Here is a 21274-nt window from a genome sequence, read left to right as displayed (position 1 = left end):
CCAATTTGTATGCTTCTATGCCTCAGATTTATTGGATAATCACTTTTTATTACCTTTTCATGACCTGGTGACTTGATTATTATGATTTGTAGGTGAGCCCTCCTGAGCCAAAGATTCCCGTGATAAACTGAGTTTAGATCTGCTGAAAGAAGTTTACGTGGAAGTAAGGCCATCAGCCAAGTTCAAAACCCACTTTGACTCTATCCACACAAGCTATTCCCTGAACTAAAAGAATGATTGCCTCAATTATGAACTTTACTTTATATTTCAACTCTTGAATTCAATACATTTAAAGTAGCTAAAATGTTCTTATTAGAATTAATGATGAAAATGTAAAAAACAACAACATTTAAGTAAGTTCAACGTCTTCTGCTAATTGGTTTTGCTGCATTAAGATTTAATGAGTAAGCCTGCAGTTTTTGATTGGCTTCAACTTGGAAAGATATTATCACCTAATATGTTTTTTACTAGAGACAGAATTGAACTTGTTTAGTGGCAGCAGCATGTTTATAGAGACATATAAACAGAATGGTCATCTGACATTTGGATATCTCTTCATGGTTTGCCCAGACTTGGGTCACTCAGGCATTATCTCAAGAAACTGTTTTTGATTGGGCTACTCTCATTCCTACTTAGTGTAAGGAAGTCATTGTACATGACAGTCATGCCCTACTCTGTTGGTGATGCTCTTCTTTTCATAATATGCATCCCCAGATGTCTTTTGTTGCACCGAGAAACCTGAGTTCCAAAGGCCTGGGAAAGAGTCCCCTCTCCATCGTGCATGCAACATGTGCAATGCCAAAATTTAGTATTTCAGCATTTGGAGATAATAAGTATAACCTCTTCTGTAGCAGGACCTCAAAACAGCAGCCTGGCCTAGCTCACAGCTTGATTGCATGTGGGTTTTTTTGGGGGGGGTTTGGGTGGGAGGTGAAGGGGAAAAGCCTTTATCACTGTATATATAAGTGAATTAGGCCCTGTACAGGTGACCTTTGTCTGTAAGAAATATGTAATTTTCAGAGAGACAGGGGAAAAAGGCAGAAGGCCGAACCAGCCAGCCTAGAACCAACCAGCCTCAACTTTGGCTGCAGAATGGAGATGGTGGGATGGGCCAGTGTGGGCTGAGCCATATCAAAGGCCTTTCCCAGGACCCTGCTACTCACTTTAAGGGAAAACTTTGCAGAAAGGTACACAGTAGACTGAAGAAAATATGTTCACACTTTGGAGCCAAAAACAAAACAAAAATGTGGACTAGGAATAATTCTCAAATGTGTAACTTTGATATGTAGAAGCAGTTGAGACCTGATGCTAACTTCTAGATGCTACACAATTTGCTTTAGATTTTAATGGTATCTGTGTGGTTTGTATTAAGCCATAAAGAGTTATAAAATGTCAAGTCAGCCATGAAGCATATAAGTGCAAATGAGAAAGTCAGGGATATTCTGAGCCTTGATATTGCCTCTCTCTCTCTCTCTCTCTCTCTCTCTCTCTCTCTTTCTCTCTCTCTCTGTCTCTCTCTTCTCTCTCTTTCTAGCTGCTAAAATAAGTGATTGAATGCATGCCTATGAGAGAATGTGAGTGTATGTGGTTTTATATGTATAAAGATTCATTGAAATGATTGTGATCTAAAATGAATTTAAATTTAGACTATCTCTTTTCGGTCAAGTAGTAGTCTCTGAAAACATGGGCTAATGCAAACAAGACTTCTAAAAGCAAGGGCACAGAATTCCTGCAAGGAAAAAAATACTTTCCTTGATTAATATTATTGTTGTTATAATTGTTATTTTACATATTCTGACATACTAAATAATGTGATGGGCATATGTTACTGACTTTGAGTAATCCTATACTCCCTACTCCAGAATTATGAGAATATTAAAGGATGATTTAATTGGTAGGTTCCTGGGTGTTTAGAGTCTTAAGATTTATTCTGAGACCTCCCACGGAAAATGAGCATGGGCATGTGCCACACCCTTTTGTTTACCTTCTTACACCCTGAGGCAACTCTTTATCACCTACATATAGAATAAACATATAGACTGTGGTATAGAAGATTGCTGACTTGTGCCCTGTTTGACTCACAAAAGCTCCTGACACCTACTTAATGCTGAATCATAATGCTGTTTTATTAGCCTATTGGAGCAGTTGTTTTTACAGGACAATCAGAACAAACGAAATATATGATAGAACATTTTAGTAGCATCTACCCTAAAGCTCAGGAAAAATGAACATGAATTTTATGTATACATTTAAAATGAAAAGAAGTGTTACATTTACCTTGCAGGAGGCTATTTATCTGACATTCCCTTTGAATACTTGAATTCTGGGTGAGCAATGTGGTCATTTACATGTACATAATCAATCTCACGGTTGACAGCACCGGGGAATGAGATCTCAGCCATGATAGGAAAAGACAGTGACATAGTTTGTAGACACTTGAAATCACATGGATTCCAGGAGGACTACTGGAATCGTTTACCATATTGCAAGGCCTTCGACTGCGGAGTCCCACCACAGGTCCCCCTGCCTCGCTGCCAGCTCTCTGCATGGGGTCTTGTGGCAAAGTGGGTTTGCACGGCCACCAATACTCTCCATGACGGCTTTCTAGAGCAGCTCCTGACAATCTAAGGTGTTGGTCTGATAAGTCTGTACTTATCATTTATGATTCTGCTCTCAGAAGTTACTTGGCTTACAAGTTCATAATGAGCCTGTTTCCTTTGGCTCTTAAGACATTCTTTTTTGGCCTGTGTTCCATTTTGTTGACACTCTAAAGGAAAGATTATGTATGCTTATGAAGTGATCTTATACATCACGTCTATATATAGGAGTAGACCTATATCTAGGATAGTAACTTAATCTTCCTTTTTTTAAAAAAAATGTCTTTTAGGCAGGAAGGAATTTTGATTTTCACAGAATTAGGAAGTAGAATAAGTTTTCACTAGCTTCGCCATGACAAAGACAACTGCACTGCTGCCTTTCTAAATCCAAGGCCATGGCTCAGTGTAAAATAAGCAGCTGGACTTCATAATGCTTAACTCGTGAGTTAGGTACTTTCTTCATCACACTTGAGAGACAGTAGTGATGACAGGCTGACCAGGAAGATCGTGCGTTTCCTTGACTTAGTGCCTGGAAGACATGAACTCAGCTTACAGTGGCTGAGGAAGGGCTTTCTTATATATCTCATCATAGAAATACAAAAAAATTATTGCTGTACATAACTACAGGCCTATGTAAGAAGAGCTGAAGGCCTTACAGCTCTGAGATGGCTACTCTTACTTGGAGAGTTTTAATTTTGTAATAGGCATGTATAACATATGCATTATAGACCAAAAGTCTAGGTTTTTCCAAAGTAGTAAAAATTGGTGCAAACTGTGCCACCGTGAGGTTTACCGAAGTTGCCAACATCTTGTAGGGATCCAAAAATACCTGACAGGTTATGATGAAAAAAGGTAGTTGACTTCAGAATCACAGAGAGAGGCTATTCAGAAAAACAAAAACAAAAACAAAAAATCCAGGGGACACAGCATAATGTAACTTTTACATTAACATTGACCAAGCAAGAATTTTGCCTTCGGAAGATTTGGGACACAGAGTTCTCAAAGTAGATTGGCTTGTGTGCTTTTCTAATTTGGGCTGGGGAAGCTTGGTAGCCAGCTTGCTTCAGGGGTGTCCCACGGTGTCCCCACTGCTGGCTCCCCCTCCTTGTAGCTTGTCTGGGGGCCAAGGGCCCTCCATCTCCTCACTGGTGCCTTCCAGTGAAAATGGATGGCTCCACAAGGTGTCCTGTGACCCTGTAAAAAACATTGTATAAAAAGTTCAATCTTTGCATAAAAGGATTTAAAAAGGATTGCGCACATTTGGACCCCGAGGTAAAATCCCGTATCTCTGTTTAAAAACGAACAGCATTGCCGTCACGATGACCTTTGGCATGACAATGTAGCTGATGTTCTCTGTTATTTGAATTAAGGAATTCAGATGTGGGCAGTGCCTTTCTGTATGTGCACAGTGCTAGTTAGGCTTGCTCTTTCCTCTGCATTCAGATTAATCAGGCGACTCAGCAATGTGTAGCTGACTAGGTGGAGTATGTTCGTTGGTCCTCCACAGTCATTCCTCAAGGTTAAGTAGTTGCTATTTCGGACTCACAGTGGCTCCTTAAATAGCCTGGGTAGCATACCTATGTACTGCGCTCCACAGCAAAGGAATTCAGCAAGATGCATTGTAGAAAGCTTCCCCATTGGACTCCTGTTCCCCAGGCAGCAATAGCACTACCTGCTTTCACGAGCACTGATTCAAAAGAGGGCTGGGTGGCAATGGTGAGGAACAGTAAGTAGCTCTTTTACACATAGTGTTTGCTGCAACAGACTACCTGAGGGGCCAGTGTACCACATGCTTCGCCATTCATGAAAATGTCTTACTGGACAATTTTTAGAACAAATAGAGTTTTTCTTTAAGGTTGTTTAAGTTTGGTATTTCTGAAGAGAAACGTCAGCGTGGTCATTCACAGGGGAAAAGAGAACTGTGCAGGATGTATTTTGAGTTTGGGGTAGTAATTTTATTTTGAATTACTTATGGGGGAGGAGGAACCTGTTGTAATGTTTTGACTACAGAGGGCTTGTAAGGGTACTGGACCAGCCCTGAATGTGTGGGTTGGGGATCAAGTCATCTGGGGCTCCTTAGGACTGGTGAGGATATCAATCTTTCTTGAGTGAGGGGCTGGGAAACCAGGGGCTCCTCAGTGTGCAGGTTTGCATGATGCCTCTGTGGCAGCAGCATTGCACCCGCCAGTATGCAGACAAATGCATGAGTCCATGCTTGATGCCCCACATGAAGCCAGACCATGGGGAGGTTGCAACCAACTTGTGTTGTTGCCTTGTAGTGTCTTGCTGGTTCGTTTGTTCTTTCTCCATTCCTTCCTTCCTTTCCTTTCCCTCCCTCCCTTCCTTCCTTCCTTCCTTCCTTTCCTTCTTTCTTTCTTTTTTCAACATAAGAATCACTGGTTAGGAGACTGGACACTGAACAAGGTATTTTAACTTGCTTATTTGCAACTGAGCTAAATGGCTGCATTTGCTTAACTAACCGAGCCTGTGTCCATTCTCCTTTGAGTGTACTGTGTAACTGTGCACTCTGTCTTTCAACTTTCTGGTATTTAAAAAAAATGCTTATTCCATAGTGTGGTAAAAGTTCACACACCCAAGTCAGAGATGTCTGAATAGAGCAAGGCTTCTTCCCAATAGCTTTCTTGGTAAAAGACACACCCATGGACACAGAACACTGAAGGCTTGGTGGGAAGCTGCTACAAGGCCTTCAGAAGTTTTTGTTCTCCCAGGAGCCTCTACATAGAAGAGGCCTCCGTGGAATTTTTTTTTTAATCTAGCTAATTTGTTGTGTTGTTTGCTTCTAAAATAAGAGACAAATTGGGCCCCAGAGTTGGCCTATGGTTGCAAGTTACCAACTGGAAGTTTCTTTTGATCTTCACAAGAGGGCATAGTGTAATGGGAAGATGTAAAGCCATTCTAAAGCATTAGTTCTTCTGTGCTCAAGTTGTCTCAGCAACTGCCTTGGTGTGAGCTGATTACTTTGCTCTGGAACTAGCATTGTTGTCATGGTGGTTTTTCTCTCACCATCATCTGATTAATATTGTGGATTTTTGTTTCCTCTGTTTGCATCTTCTTTTGACACACTCTGGAAGAAATGTCAAGAAGAGGAGGTTCGATCCTACTCAGCAAGGCCCCATCTGAATCAACCACACTGGATGAATACCACCTTGAGCTATGGGGTTGTGGGTATGAAGTACTCACGGCCACATTGCCGGAACTTTTCTATCTGTAAACAAAACCACTGGCTGGTAATGACAACAGAGCTCCAGTTGGGGTGTTGGGGATGGGAGTAAAAGAAAACTGTCCCTTTGGAAATAACTTCAAAGACCCCCCCCCCACCACCACTCAATAAAAGTGAGGAAGGGGTAAAAGACCTTGTTCTACAAATAACTTTGGAATTCTATGTTTTCCCTAACTAAAGGAGAAACATCAGCAACAAATAAGTGCAATAAAAAATCCATTAAAAATAGCAAATGATTGCCCCTGCCCCAAGCCTGCTGGCACTTAATATCTTCTAAATGATTTGGCATGTTTTGTTTTTTTTTTCTCTTACTACCAATGACAAACTCCAGTGGCATGAAGATCTAATTTTCGAAAGGGTAAAACCTGCATGGCATATATACAACAACAGCTAGCAAGCCAATCCTCAGCAAAACCTGCAGTGGAATTCCTAAGGGGAAGACATCAGATGGGCACAGAAGCTGCCTGGGCTTGGGTAATACCTCCCCATGCTCCAATCCCTAAGTTTCCCCTCCCCTTTGCCTACTAAGAGCCCCACTCCCCTTCTAGACCAGCCCAGGGCAGAACTAGCCAGGAATGTGTTCTTGTTAATTCATTATTTTTCACCCCCTTGGACTAAGTATCCTTTGGAAATGGAAGCTGGAATTTGAACAATGATGCTATTGTATAATTCTTTTATAAATGTAAATATGGAAATAAGAGATTTTGACAGATCATTTTCACTCGTCTGTATTGAAATCCTTTTCTTGTAAAGGTTCTCTGTAAAGTTGAGTTTGTTGCTTGCTCCCCATCTGTTTTTGTTGTTGTTTCTTTTGTTTCATTCTTTCTTTTGCCCTTCGTTCTTGTAATATATCCAGTGATTTCTGGGCTTGCTTAAAAAGATAGGCATAGCCACAGATGCAGGGGAATTTGGGCACAAAACAGATGCGATTTAGAGTTAGTATGCTTGAAGCCAAAACTAAACAAAGGGGAGTGTGATGGACACAAAAAATAACCCATATGAAAACCACAAAACTATGTAAATGAAAATATATATGTACCGACAAGTGTAAAATTTTTTGATGTCGTCATATGTATATAATGTAAGAAAGTAGACACCCTCTCAAATTAATCACAAAAGTGCCAAGCTCATGATTTCAGTTTTTTTGTTTTGACAATTTTCTTTCCCTGTCTTCAATGTGAAAGGAGGATAAACTTTAAGCCTTAAATAAAAAAAATAATCTTTAAATGTTGAAAGCTTGGGGAAAAGTTAAGCTTTCCATTTTATTCACATCACTGTTCACTTGTTCATTCATGTCTCACCTTCCTGCCTCAGAATCTGTATGACAGAACCTCATCGCGAAGGTGTTATGGGAACAGAGTGGCAGTCGACCCTGTTCTTTCAGGTTCTAATTCTGTGTGGTGGTTTCAGGAAACCTTTCTTAGCCTCTGTGTTTTTCTGATCCATGAGTTACTGTGTTGGGTTCCAGTGGGATTCTGTTCTCTACAGATTCACATTGTACTTTTCCCTTCCCACAGATTTGCAGACCAAATCTTGGAGTTCCCAAGTCCCTCTGAGTTTCCTTTATGTTCACCCATTTCTTCGGTTCTTGATCAAGATAGCTTCTGCTCAAGTGTAAGCTAGCAAGTTGATAAAGGAATTTGGTTCCAACTTTGTTTTGAATGCACAAACTTATACATGGTCACTTGGGTGAGCATCCATCTAGGGATAAACTTTACTAAAGGCCTTCCCAAAGCCCCTATTTCTCATTGTCCTTTTTTTTTTTTTTTTTTGGAGCAAGACATGCCCTTGCACTATGCACTTCTTTCTGGTACTGAATTCAGTTGCTAGATTTAGCTCTAAGGTCCTTTTCAGCAAGATTCATGACTTCAGTTTTGCCATTTTTTTTCTTTGACCTTGGGAAGGATGATCTAAAAAGGTCCTGTGTAAAATGATGTCATTACCCAGAGTTTCTTTGAGATTGAAAGTTTCACAGTCACAGAGCAGAAATCACCATTTCTGTATGCTGCCATAAACCAGAAACTGATCATCTATCATCTCATTTCTGTTTTGCTTTCTGAGTAATAGGTGCTACACAGGTGTGCAGTTTCTCTCTAGAACTTGCTCTATGTTTCCATTGTAATAGGGCAACACCAGATGCAAGACACGGGTTGTATCCCTTCATTTAATGGCCATGGCCCTTTTTGCTTGGAGGAAAGTTGGAGGAAACTCAGATGACTTGGTATCTTTTCCTGTTGCTTTATCGTTTCATGGGTCCTCTTCACTCAGAGTTGACCTGCTGCTAGCTGCACCATACACATTTCACTAGTTTTCCAGAGGCACCATGGTGACTTAATAGACACAAAACAAGGCTGGTTACAAAAAAAAATCTCTATTGTTAACTTTTGAGCATTTCACAAACAACATTGTAAACGTGCGATGTTATGTTTTAAATCAGACCACAGTGGTCCCCAAATATTATGTACATATGGCAAATATAAGTGTAACTTTTTGTTACACTAGTAATTTCATAGGTAACAAAACCTATGCTCCAATGTTAAATTATCTGTGTATATGTAAACTACACAAGCTTTAAGCTATGTGTGTATGAATATGAAAGATAATGTAACCACATCATAAACAATGGGTTATGATTCTTTTCGGTGGCATTAGGTTATGTAGTTTCAAACTCTTGCACATATCATGTATTTGCTGATTTTTTTTTTGGTGTGGTGTAAATACTCCTTCTTACTAACTTGAGCTCAAAGCACAAGCATATCACTCTGTTTAGTGTTACCCAACAAGAGTGTTAAGTGATGACCAAGTTCCCATTTCACCTGCTATACTTTTGCTGCGATAATGAATGACACCTGGATGAGGAGTTGTGCACTAACTTCATTGCTCACCCAGGATAGTGCATGAGCCCAGTGGATTAGAGCTACTCCCACTAGATAAATGAGCAGAATCCATAGGTGCATGTTACGCCACATGAATCACATAGAGCTGTGGAGTTTTGCCAAGTGATGTGTGTGGTTTTGTTTTTGTTTTTCACTATGCAAAGATGGGAAATGCACAAACTTTCAAAGACTAATGTCTGAAGAACTTTACACACAATACTTGAATTATTTCTTTCGTCATCCCATCCCGTTTTATAATCATTGCTGCTTCCATTGTTAATTTTCATTTTGAAATGGTATGTAACTTTATTTAAGTGCATAATCTGCAGCTTTGTTTGGAGTTATTAAATTCACTCATATCTTGTTGGCTGCCAATGAATGGAGATATAGTAGTCATTGTATGCATCTTTTAGTCAAATGTATATTGAATTTTTTGTTATGTAGAATGTTGTAGCTTTATGGTTTGATTATTTTATTTCTTAAACCCTTTTTCTGTGTTCTCTTGCATTGTTGATTAACTGGCCATGTGCCTGGTATCATTAATTTTAAAATCAGTTTCAGTCAAAGGATCACTGAAAATTTAAACAGTCAATGGAGCAAAATAAAATCTCTGATTATTAATAAGTATATGCCTGATTAGGACTCAGTTTTATTGGATTCACTGGAAGTTATTTGCTTCTTAAAAGTCAGAAGGGAAAAGAAAATGCCTCAGGATCGTATCATTACACTTTTTTTTAAGGGTCTTTCTTCTAAGTTAACATGGATGGCTATTAACAACATCCACATTCCAACTTGGTACAGAATTTATAGCCAAGCTATAAAAATAGCAAAGAAAATCTGGTTATACACATTACCTTATCAAAAACATTCAAAAGAAGGTGTTCCTTACAACTCATGTGAAATTTGTCACTAAGTTGTGTTCCTTCCCTGTGAGTGATATCAGTATGACTCCCATCTGTCCTTAGTGCCATTCCTTGGTTGGGCATCAAGTGCCCATCTAGCTCTTGTATGTGAGATACTGGTCTCCCACACAGAGATCTGACTACAGTCCTTTAATGAAAGTCAAACAGGGCTCTTCATTTCCTGTAGCATATGTTCCAAATGTAATAATACGACTTAAACTTCTGCATGCCTCTTGTGACCTCACTCTTGATAATTTTTCTAGCCTCACTGACTCTCATCATCTCTTAGTCATATTATTTAAAGTTCCCCCCAAAGGGCCTGTTCTACCCACATCTGAATAATCTTCTTTTAACCTTATGTCCATTGTCCATAATTCATGCATTTCAATGTCATTTCATGTAATAAAGGAAATACAGAAATACTTAAAAATAGCACAAACATTAGACTTAAGAAAGCCAAGTGTATTACAGTGTCATTTATCATTGACTTTAAGCAAATGATCTGATTTATGGATACACTGTCCTGTAAATCATCCTCTTGGAGAATGACATTGAAATGAGTTCTGCTCCATGCTCCCTGGTAACGTTCCAGAAACCAAAAACTCCCTAGCTGTTACAACAGTTGCCCTAGAGTTAAAAAAAAAAAGTTATGAATAATTAAGTAGATAATCTGTATGCCCCAAATGGAATTCCTAAGTAAGTTAAACTTTAAGGTTGGTTCCCTTTGACTCAATGTCAGGGGGTGGGGAGTAGGGTTACAGACTTCTCATTTATTCATTCAACAAATATTTATTAAGCCCCTATACTAGGAACTCTTGGACACTGAAGGATCAAAAGAAAATTCTTGATGGAAGGTTGTGCACATTATAGCAACAAGAGACACATTTGAAAATACAAAAATTAAAATCTTGGAGCCCCCAAATTTAAGTAAATGTTATTTGAGAATTAGCAGTGAATTGGTGGAAAGGTAAGGCAGGGATGGAGGAAGGCTTCCTTCACAGAAGTGAGCTTGAGACTTACCTTTGAAAGATGAAAAGAATTCACCACTCTAATAAAGTGATACCCAAGGCACAAGGAGCTGCATGTATAAAGACCCAGCAGGAGGAGTCCTGGGGTAAGTAGACCTAAGTGTCTGATCCATTTGGCTTGTTTGTTTCCTTCCACATTTTCTCCCTACTTGCATCTTCCCTTCCTACCCTTCACATACAATTGAGCTGTAAGGATCCTACACCAGGGCTAATCCAGGCTTCAAGCACACAATGATGAGTGTTCAAGCTTGTGAGCAGGAGGCATCATCTAAACATGACAAGATTCATCCCCTAGTAGATCTAAGTATGCAGTGCTTTAGAAGAAGAGAGAAGGAAGGCTTTACCCTTGATCTTGGGATCAGGAGGGTTTCAAAGAGGGGGCGCTGGTAAGCAGGCTCTACCTGGGCCACTGGACCTAATGCTATGGTCCCTTCTTGTTATGTTCAACAAAGGCTTGCTCATTTGGGTAGGGGAAGACCATTCATAAATGCCTTAGTAGTAGAAAAACATGTAATATTCAGATTTATTATCTGCTTTAGATGTCTGGTTGTCTTGTGTCAATGTCACCGTCTGTTAGAGACCCCAATTTTTTAGATATTTCCCCCTAATATGTTTATTATGAATCAGACTCCAATGCTTTAGGGTTATTCATAATGGCAAAGAGGACTTCTTGACCTGACCTGTAAGCCTCTGGCATTTTATTAACATCATGATTCCTTGCTACTCTCAGCCTGAAGAGAAGGGACAGATAAGTAAAAATCATAAACACTATGAAGCATCACTTAGTAGGTCCTTCCTTGAATAAAAAGTAAAAATACGGGGGGGGGGGAGGGAAAGGGGGGGAAGGAGGGGGGCATGAGGGACAAGGCAACAAACAGTACAAGAAATGTATCCAATGCCCAACGTATGATACTGTAACCTCTCTGTACGTCAGTTTGATAATAAAAATTCGAGAAAAAAAAAGTAAAAATACTTTTCCAAAGGTAATTGCCTCTCTAGTTCAACCAAAGTTAGGAGTTATTTATCATGCCTTGAGGGATAGTTGCCACTCTTCCACTTTTTCAGAAACTTTCCAACCTGTCTGGCCCCATACCTAAATCAACTTCCTGACTATACATGTGACTTTTAAAGAGACAGCAAGTGCTAAGAGTCCCTTGTTAGGTGCAAATTGTTGTCCTGCTGGGATTCACCAGGGCTCTCTTGCCAACAGATTTCATGTAAAGTGCACATTCCCTGGTAAAGATCATACTTGTGACCTGCAGAGTTCACTCAGGAGAGTATTTCCTGACTGTAATGACCACTGTAATAAAAAACAAATTGGCCCAATGAGCCAATTAGTCCTACAAAAACAAGTCACAACAAAATGAGAATTCATCCTGAGTGATTAAGAGTATATCAAGACTTCTTGACATCTCTTTGGAGATTTAAATAGCTTTTAGGATTCCAAAGGTAAATACACCTGCCGAGAGCGCCTTGCTGCTTCAGGCCTAGGTTTCAGAACAAAGGCAGACAAAGATAACTTGGATTACATATGACATCTGGGGAGCATCTCCCTTGTCCAGAGATATAGATAGCCCTGTGAAGCCATTAAAATTCCTATGTAGGTAGTGAATGGCCTTTACTCAGCATGTGGAAATTGCTTTTTCTATGTATGTGAAATGGCTATGGGTCACAAACTGTCTAGATACCAATCAAGCAAGTGAATTTATCACCTTTACCACACAGATTACTTGAAAACTAGTCACCTTAGTACATCTAGCTGCAAAGGAGTCTAGGAAATATACTAAAGGAGTTATAGAAGATTAGAAAGTGGCATGAAACAACAGCTGGTAGGTTGTCCTAGCACATTTTGTGTTGCTGTAACTGACTAGCTGAGAATGAGTGATTAATAATGAAATAAAAAAGTTCATTTTTTTTCTTACAGTTCTGGAGGCTAGGAAGTCCAAGACTGGGTGGCTACATCTAGTGAGGACCTCATGCTACCTCCACTCATGCAAAAGAGCAGAAGGGCAAGTGAGGGTGCATCTGGGAGAAGCAAAACACAGGGACTGGCTCTGATCTATAACATTTCTGCTGAGAAAAGAGGTAGTATTTTAGCTGGTATCTGATCATTGGGGGTGTGATGGGCATTTCCCAATTTTCATGTACTTTCCTACACAAAGGCAATAGCTAACCTCAATGCAGGAATGACACCTAACTCACACAAGAAAGATATTAATTCATTTATGAGGGTGTCACCCACATGATCTAAATACCTCCCACTTCTCAGCATTGTCATATTGAAGAATGAAGGATCCCAACATACCCAAACCATAGCACACTCTGCCACCAAGTTTAAAGGAAAGTACTTGTGGGGAATTGTTTGAAACCAATCAGTGGGTAACATGAAGTGCTGTTCAGAGTTGCTTTGTGAACAAAGTGTTTTCTCCTCCATCTGCTGAGAACATCATGGGAAAATGAGTAGCAGCTTCTAGCTTTTGTTAGAAAATTATTATTTTTTTTTACCAGTCTTGGGGTTTGAACTCAGGGCATGGACACTGTCCCTGAGCTTTTGTGCTTAAGGCTACTGTTCTACCACTTGAGCCACAGCCCCACTTCCAGCTGTTTGGTGGTTAATTGGAGATAAGAGTCTCACAGACTTGCCCAGGCTGGTTTCAAACCATGCTCCTCAGATCTCCTGAATAGCTAAGAATACAATCATGAGCCACCAGTGCCAGCCTTTCTCTTGCTAAAGAAAACTTTCCTTCTCAAAGTGAACTGTATCAAATGATGACTAAACAAGCAGTCACCCAAGTCTTGGCTTCTGATCCCAACTCAGGGCAGATCTGGAAGTCATCATAGCTGCAAGTCATACATAGCTCTTCTTTTGTTGGGCCGGCATAGGAGCTCATCTCCTTCTCTCGCCAATCCTACTTCCTCCCTCACATAATATGCATTCCAAGAACCACCAGAGTCACACTATCACATGAAGCAAGGAATTGTTTTAGCAAAGTGAAGGTTACATCTGCACGGAAGGGGATACCGTCAGCTGAAATCTGGCAAGCAAGCAAGCACGGACTGCTCCTTTTATTTAGTCTCAGATGAAGCAGGTCCTACTCCTCTGGCTCACATTTTGTTCATGGTTGGCTAGTATGAAGAGGGTAAAAAAAATTTCTAGCAGAATGTGGTTTAATAGGAACTGGGAGATGTAACTAAAATTGAATGAGCTTGTAACTGAATGGCTTTAGCAGAAGCCGAATAGGATGCGACTAGAATTTAATCAACAAGGGCCAAAACACCTGGCCAAAGTAGGCACTTTGCAGAAAAATAATTTGCATGAGATTGACAGAAAGGAAGTGACCCTCGTTGATAGAGAAGATGGCTTCTCTCATGTTCTCTCACCTTCCATGACTGCAAAAATCATATGCATACTTCCTGTCTCTTCATTTCTGCTTCAAAGACTGTTTCCAGAACTTCCCCTGGAACAACCCTTGAACCAATCTCCTTGGTTTTATCAGAGCATAGAGGACATAAATGGAAAGAAAGGAAGGGAAAGTAAAGAAGGTCATAGAGCACTTTAGCTGTGGCCTATGGGCTTGATTTTTTTTCTCCCTCCTTTTATTATTATCTCCAACTAGGCTTACAAAAGAGTTTCAGTTATTTAACATGTCCATGTATGTGCATCTTTATCATCTTTATCAGAATCTCCCCTTCCATCATTCTGTCCCACCTCCATCCCATCTAGCTTATCCCCACCCATTTCCTCAAGTATCTGTTGACTTGACTTTGTAGGCAGTTGCCAGCAACTTTCTATGAACAAGAGTAATGGAAGCTATTTGACTGTAGTATCCTAGATAGACTATGGGTAAGAGAGGCAGAGGCAGAAAAACTAATTAGGATACCAGGGCCACAGCACAGATGGATTTACATGGAGTTCTAGTTATGAAAAATGGAAAAGGGAAGTAGACTGAAGTAGAACCAACAGAATGGTGATTGTACAAAGCACAAAGGAGAAGAGAAGGAATAAAACAGGAGTCAGGCCTGATGCCTAGAGTTGGAGATATGTAATAGGAATAGTCTGAAAGAGACTCTGGTTTAGGAAGCAGAGATTTGTTTTCTTTTGGATCTGAAGCAAAGCCAGGTGAAGGTACCCAGCAGGATACCAAAGTGGAGATATGAAGCTTATTGGAGGAATTAAGATAGAAATGTTTACTTGAGAATCATCTATAGACACTAAAACTTAAGTATAGTTTAACAAGGTAAAAAACTTAGAGGCAATTTCTAAGGGAGAGAATGGAAATGGAAAGAACGGAAGGGGAAGGGAAGAAAGCAAAGGAAAGAAGAAAGGAGAGGAGGCAAAATAGATTGGGAGAAAATATGGAATAAACACAACAAAGAACCATTACTTCCATAAAATGCACAAGGTATGTTAAAGGTTACTGCCGCAGAACTGGATTGTATTGACTTTGAGCAGAATTTAACCAGAGAAGGTGAACTAGATTTTCCTGCTCTGACTAAAAAATATGGGCTTTATAGGGGCTTTTTGTAAAGGACAACATAAAACCCATTACCAAATAAACCTTAGGACTTTGTGGGTTACCTGCAGTTTTTGAGAAAAAAATTAATGTTCATATTCAAAAAACTTTTGAACATATCCCAGGATAGCAAAAGGATGATTTAAGAAGAGAAAAGAAATGTTTGCTTTTATTCCCATAACCATAATTCTATTTTCTGGAGACTGAAGCAGAATAGCATTTTGGAAGTTCTTAAGAGTTCTGTACTTATAGAAACCAATTTTGACTTATCAGCCTATTAGATGTTTATCAATCACATCACAATAGCTTCCTGCAGACAAGTGTCATCTTGGGTCACAATGACACAAAAGCAGAAAGGTGGCTTATTGTAGAACATAGAGAAAGCTGTAACTGTTCTTGGGTTTCTAAATTACATTCTCGATGCCACAAAAGAAGAAGTGCAATGCTTAAGATACTTCACTGGGTATATAGTATTTTGAGAAATGTAAGCTAAACCTAAGAAATCAAAGGAAGCAGGCCAGTCAGAAAGGTTCAGGCACCAGGTTATAGCTCTGCTTGTATTTCATAGAGCTCTCAGAAAGGTGGATAGCCTCTTCTTTATTGATGTAGTGTATTGTGTGAAGCCACAAAATAAACCATATTCAATTTACTATAGTTAGAAATGAGAAAAGAATTTCTCCTTTATTGAACTTGAAAAAAAATTCTGAGAAAGCCTTGTATTTACTAGAGTCCATACACTCAGATGAAAGGAGGAAAATATAGTCAATTCAATCCATTTTTGCTTTGTTCTTGGGCTATATACCAAGTGAAGAGCTGCTCATATGCCATAAAAGCCATGGCGTGCACTCATCTTTACAGATGAGTGAATTACAGATGGACAGTTCTCTCTGCAACTTCCAGCTACTCAGAAAGCAAACAATTCACATATAAATAAATGACATGCCATTTAGATTGATGGACTATTACAAAGTTTTTTTTTATTGTTCAAGTCTTTTATTTTCTCTTATTTTCTTTTTAAAAAAATTTATTGTCAAAGTGATGTACAGAGTATTACGAAGGTTTTGCTGCCTTATCTACAATGGTTTTGCTTTATTTTTCCTTGTTTCTTTTCCAAGGCTGGGCATGAAACATAGAGCTGTGGGAATATTAGACAGTTGCTCTACTTCTGAGCCCATCGTAGGTCTCTGGTGATATTGTAATAGTTAGCTAAGTACCTTTATAATCTGTTAGAAAGTCATGTATATGTTGACTTTGGTTAGAGGGAAAGAGAAATGAAATTTTGAATTCCTTCCATAAAATGTGATCTATAGCTGAACCTTAACTCCTTGGACTAAAAGTTATTGACAGCTAAAAATCATTTGAAATCTTGCTTTTGAGATAAAATTTTGCTTCCCTACCATGAAAGACATTAAACCCACCAGTAAATCCTAATAACTCTCCCCACCTGCAGGTATTATAAAAGCTTGAGCATGCCTCCCACTACCACCATTCAACAGGAAAGAGACTGCTGTGCAAAATGTCTGAAGAAGCTAGCCCGTGTCCGGGGTCCATGTTAGAGAAAGAGAGAAGTTTATCAGTTACTGAGGGCCATTGATTTGGGGTTTGGTTTTTTTTTTTGTTTTTTTTTTTTTTTTTTTTACATTTTTTGAACTTCTGTGATTTAAAAAAGAGGTAGGCCATACTTGTAAATGTGACGTGTATGGATATAAATGATATAGATATAAATATTTGGCCATACTGGGATTTGAACTCAGGGCCTTGCTAGGCAAGTGGTCTACCACTTGAGCTACACCTTCAGATCATAAATATGACTTTATAAAAAGTAGTCAACGAAAAGCAGGTGAGTCTGCTTACATGAAGATGAACATAGCTTTCTTCTTTCAGATATTAGTTGCCTTTGTGTTGTAGGATCAAGCAATGTTTCATTCCATAAAATAGAAAGAGTATTTCCTGAGATGGTTGATTTTCTGATAGCACCTCTGGATCATGTTTATAAGTTATAAAAGCACACATTTATCTAGAGGAAATAACTTCTTACAAGATTTAATTGTTGCCTTGGTTGATGTAACAACTCTATTTGTCTAGAATTAACCAAAGCCATGGATGTGTAAGTGCCTCAAGACGTGTGTTAGTTATGGAAGTTATGAATATGGGATCTGTCCATAGGGGAGAGAGAGAGCATACAAGAGAGTTGATATAACCCTTATATGACCTTTCTTCCATTCTGCATATACGTATTATATACTCATATGACCCATAGTGTATGTATATTTGAATACTTAGCTGCTTTGGAATATAACTTGTCAGAAGCAGAAGGGCTCTTCAGGAGCCTGTAGGAGGAGAAGTGAGTTACCTGTGTTCTGATAGGTTTCATAGCAGTGGCCATCCTGGAGCAGAATCTGGTTGCAGAGCAGTAGCTGAATGGCAAAAGGTGATGCTTTCCTGATACACAGTGACCAGGGTTTTCATGATTTCAGATGTGTATACCGAATGACATTTGAACCTACCAGACACAAGTCAATTTTGTATGGATGAGGGACTGTGATTGTGCTCAAATAAGCATTGATGCAATTTCAAAGCTTTCAGGGATTGAAGATCTAAAAAAGGTGGAAGGGCTGTGCTCTTACTGGGATGTTCTTCCTCTTGATCTATGCCCTAATTCAGTCTCTGACTTTATTACCTTCATTTTACTTTTGCTCTTTCAGATTTTTTCTTGTTTATTATTTTTTTACTTAAATATGGGTAGTCTTTACCAGTAGAATTCTTATTCTTCAGTTCCTCAAGAATAGGACTTTGCTCATCTTTCTGTTGATATATGTCTTTATGTCCAAACAGTATTATATTTGTGCATATATATGTATATAGTATAGAGCTAGGGTGTCGTATTTCAGTGACTTGTTCTTTGCCTATTTTTCTTTGTCTTTGCCTATTTTGGGCTCTCCATTAGCTTCCCAATTTATCATTTGTTTGAAACATATATTCAAGTGCTCCGTCACTTGAACCATACTCCAAATCCTTTTTTTTAATATAAGTTTCTTACTCTGACTCTAGGCTGTACTAGGACTGCCTCCTTACCCTTGAGACAATGGGTATGCACCACTACGCCCAGCCCTTGACACATATCTTGATGATATCTTCCGGCACTCACCAGAAGATACACTTGGGAAGAGCATGTATTTGATCATCTCAACTATCTTTTTTAGGGAAGCATGTGATGGAAATTCCTATTTCACTGTCTGATCTTTCAGAGGAGGAGTCAAGGATAATACTGGGTACCACAGGAAATACTATTAGTATCAGGACATTGTGTGATGTATTTCTGGTCCCTCTCCTTTTATTAGCAACAATTGAATGACTAATGTTCTAATAGGAGATGTTGTAAATAAAGAAAAGTCTATTTTGGATGAAGGAAGTTTTGTATCATTTGTTTTATATGAGGAATGAAGAACACTAGCTGAGGTTAAAGACATGCTATAGATGGTACTGACTTCTGTTTTTGAACTTAAAGTTCAGATCATCCAGGCATGGTGGTATATACTTATTTGAGAGCCTAAGGCTGGAGGATTATGAGTTTAAGGCCAGCCTGGTACACACAGCAACCCCCTATCACCAAAAATGAAAATTAAAAAAGAAAAAGACAGGTGCACAGAATAGAATCGGATTAATCATAACTTTTAGTTTCAGATATATCCAGTCATTAATTCCTTTTCTATACATACATATATACATCTATACAAATAGATGTGTATATGTATATATTTGTTTACTTATTTATTTAAAGTCATATGAAAATATCAGTGAATTTACCGTTCATATTGACAATAATTAACATAAGCCAACATGTGTCTCCTCTGTCACATCTATCGGTCCCCTTCCCTTAATGAAATCACTATCTTGATTCTTGTCAAAATTATTTTGTTGTCCTTTAAAAGATGTATATACTCTTCTAATTATTCTTATTAAATGTGCTGTTTACTTTGAGTTATTTTAACTACATAGAAAAGATACCAGCATTCCATAGATAGTCTTTTGGGACTTATGGTTTTCTTCTCAGTATTATATTTCTACAATCCATTCATAGTGTTACAAGTAACTGTATTTCATTAGCTTTAACTGTGGTGGAGTAGTCTATTGTAAAAACATGCCACAATTTGATCATTCTTTATTCTTTGGCACCTGAGTTGTTTGTACTAGACGCAATGTCTGTCTCTGTGAACATTCTTCTTCTTCTTCTTCTTTTTTTTTTGCCAGTCCTGGGGACTGAACTCTGGGCCTGAGCACTGTCTCTGGCTTCTTTTTGCTCAGGGCTAGCACTCTACCACTTGAGCCACAGCGCCATTTCTGGCTTTTTCCATATATGTGGTGCTGAGGAATTGAACCCAGGGCTTCATGTATACGTGTCAAGCACTCTACCACTAGGCCATACTCCGGGCCCAACATTCTTCTATATATTTCTTAGTGAATACATGCAAGATTTTCTTCAGTGTTGGGGAAGAATGATGAAAGCAATGATATTGATCAAAAGGCATTGTACTTACCAACTGATTTGTTGAATGGTAACTCCTTTGTACAACTACTTACAGATAATAAAAATATAATTTATAAAGCAGAATTTCTCTAGTGTGTATATCAAGATCGTGATTACTTAATCATGGGAAATGCTGATGTTTAACTCTTTCTCTGATCACTCTACCACTTTAAATTTGTGGTTTGAATAATTTGCTAACATATGGGCAATATAGACATTTAATTTACAAATTTGTGCTGTAAATCATAGAATAATAAATTAATAAACAAGCAAATTTTTTTTCATTATCTAACTGACTCTTCAACTTACAGAGGAGAACATTGGTGCACTGGAGAGATGAACTACTTGCTTAAAGTCCTAGACACAATTGAGTTTCAGATGCATCCTAAGTAGTGTTTGTAAGGACAAGCATCTTCTTAAATACGTAGTTTTGTGAGAAATAATAAGATTTACATGTTTTTTTTAGGATAAGGAAATTAAGATCTCAGAAAATAAAATGCTAACAAAAGAAAACATAGTTACCCATTAGCTCACATTATCATGTGGGGTTAATGTTCTTGTCTGTCAAAAAAAAAAGACAAAAGCAAGTCATTCCTATTTAAACTACTTAAAGACCATAAAAATATTTTTAAAAAATTTATTTCTATGTCCCTGACAAATTCTTTACTCTTTCCCATGTAGCTCATAGTCTTAGATTAGCTTGCATTTATATATAACCATGAGACCTAGTTGGAGCTCATCACTTGGAAATTTAAATCCACTGAAAAGAGTTATGGAAATGATTTCTGCCTTAAACGTAGATGTGGTGTCTGGAGATTTGGCAAGCAACCTGTGAATGCAAGGAGGAACAAGAGGAACAAGGAAACATAAGGTCTAATATCTTGGGCCATTGAACTAATAATAACCTCAAACATGTTTACCAGGAAAGATAAAGAAAACCCTCTGTGTTTAAGCTCTGGAAATCTATTTCCTGTGACTTCCATCTTCATGCATTCCTGGCTTATCTGCTGTGTTACAGAAATGTTCTCAAATTGTGTTTGAGATGTTTCTTATTTTCTGATGTAATTTTCAAGTTTAAAATTGTATCATTGAATGTAAATTTTATTTTCTTCAAAGAAACATAATTTTATACTTTCATCCTTGTCATCTGCTTTGAGGACTATATTGTCTTTCAATCAAAAACTCCATTTCAGAGGATGTGTCCACTCTTCCACCTAAGTAACATCCTCATTCAGAAAAAGCATAATTAGAAATTTGATCAATGGGTGAAGAAAAGAGAAAACTAAAGTAACTGACATTTCCCCTCCTTTATCATATGAAAAAGGTCTTCAAAATTGATTTACTACTCCAGATAGTAAATTTATTACTACTACTCCAGGTTCAAAATGGTACTATTTCCTAAATTAATTCAAACAATGTTGATAACAAAACTATTACACATGTTTGGCATTAAGACTGAGCACTTTAGATGTGGTTTTCACTCTAACAGTGTTCACAGGCTAATTGGGAGACAAAGGAAGAGATACTATGCATAACATATATTAGAATATGGTAAGTGACTAATGAAACAAAATTATATGTGAATGCA

General features: G+C 38.4%; 1 protein-coding gene across 2 annotated transcripts in view; it reads left to right on the top strand.

Moving 5' to 3' along the window:
• Positions 1–9280, top strand: part of Adam23 (ADAM metallopeptidase domain 23) — a 173130-nt gene extending 163850 nt beyond the window's left edge. For both annotated transcript variants that reach the window (XM_048344883.1, XM_048344882.1), the window contains one exon: positions 5690–9280. In XM_048344883.1, coding sequence (XP_048200840.1) covers positions 5690–5829 — 140 coding nt within the window. In that variant the 3' untranslated portion in view covers positions 5830–9280. The remainder of the gene's footprint in view (positions 1–5689) is intronic.
• Positions 9281–21274: the final 11994 nt, after the last annotated feature.

Source organism: Perognathus longimembris, chromosome 4, assembly GCF_023159225.1.
Source record: "Perognathus longimembris pacificus isolate PPM17 chromosome 4, ASM2315922v1, whole genome shotgun sequence".
Taxonomy (NCBI): Eukaryota; Metazoa; Chordata; class Mammalia; order Rodentia; family Heteromyidae; genus Perognathus; species Perognathus longimembris.
This window is presented reverse-complemented; position numbering and strand designations above follow the sequence as displayed.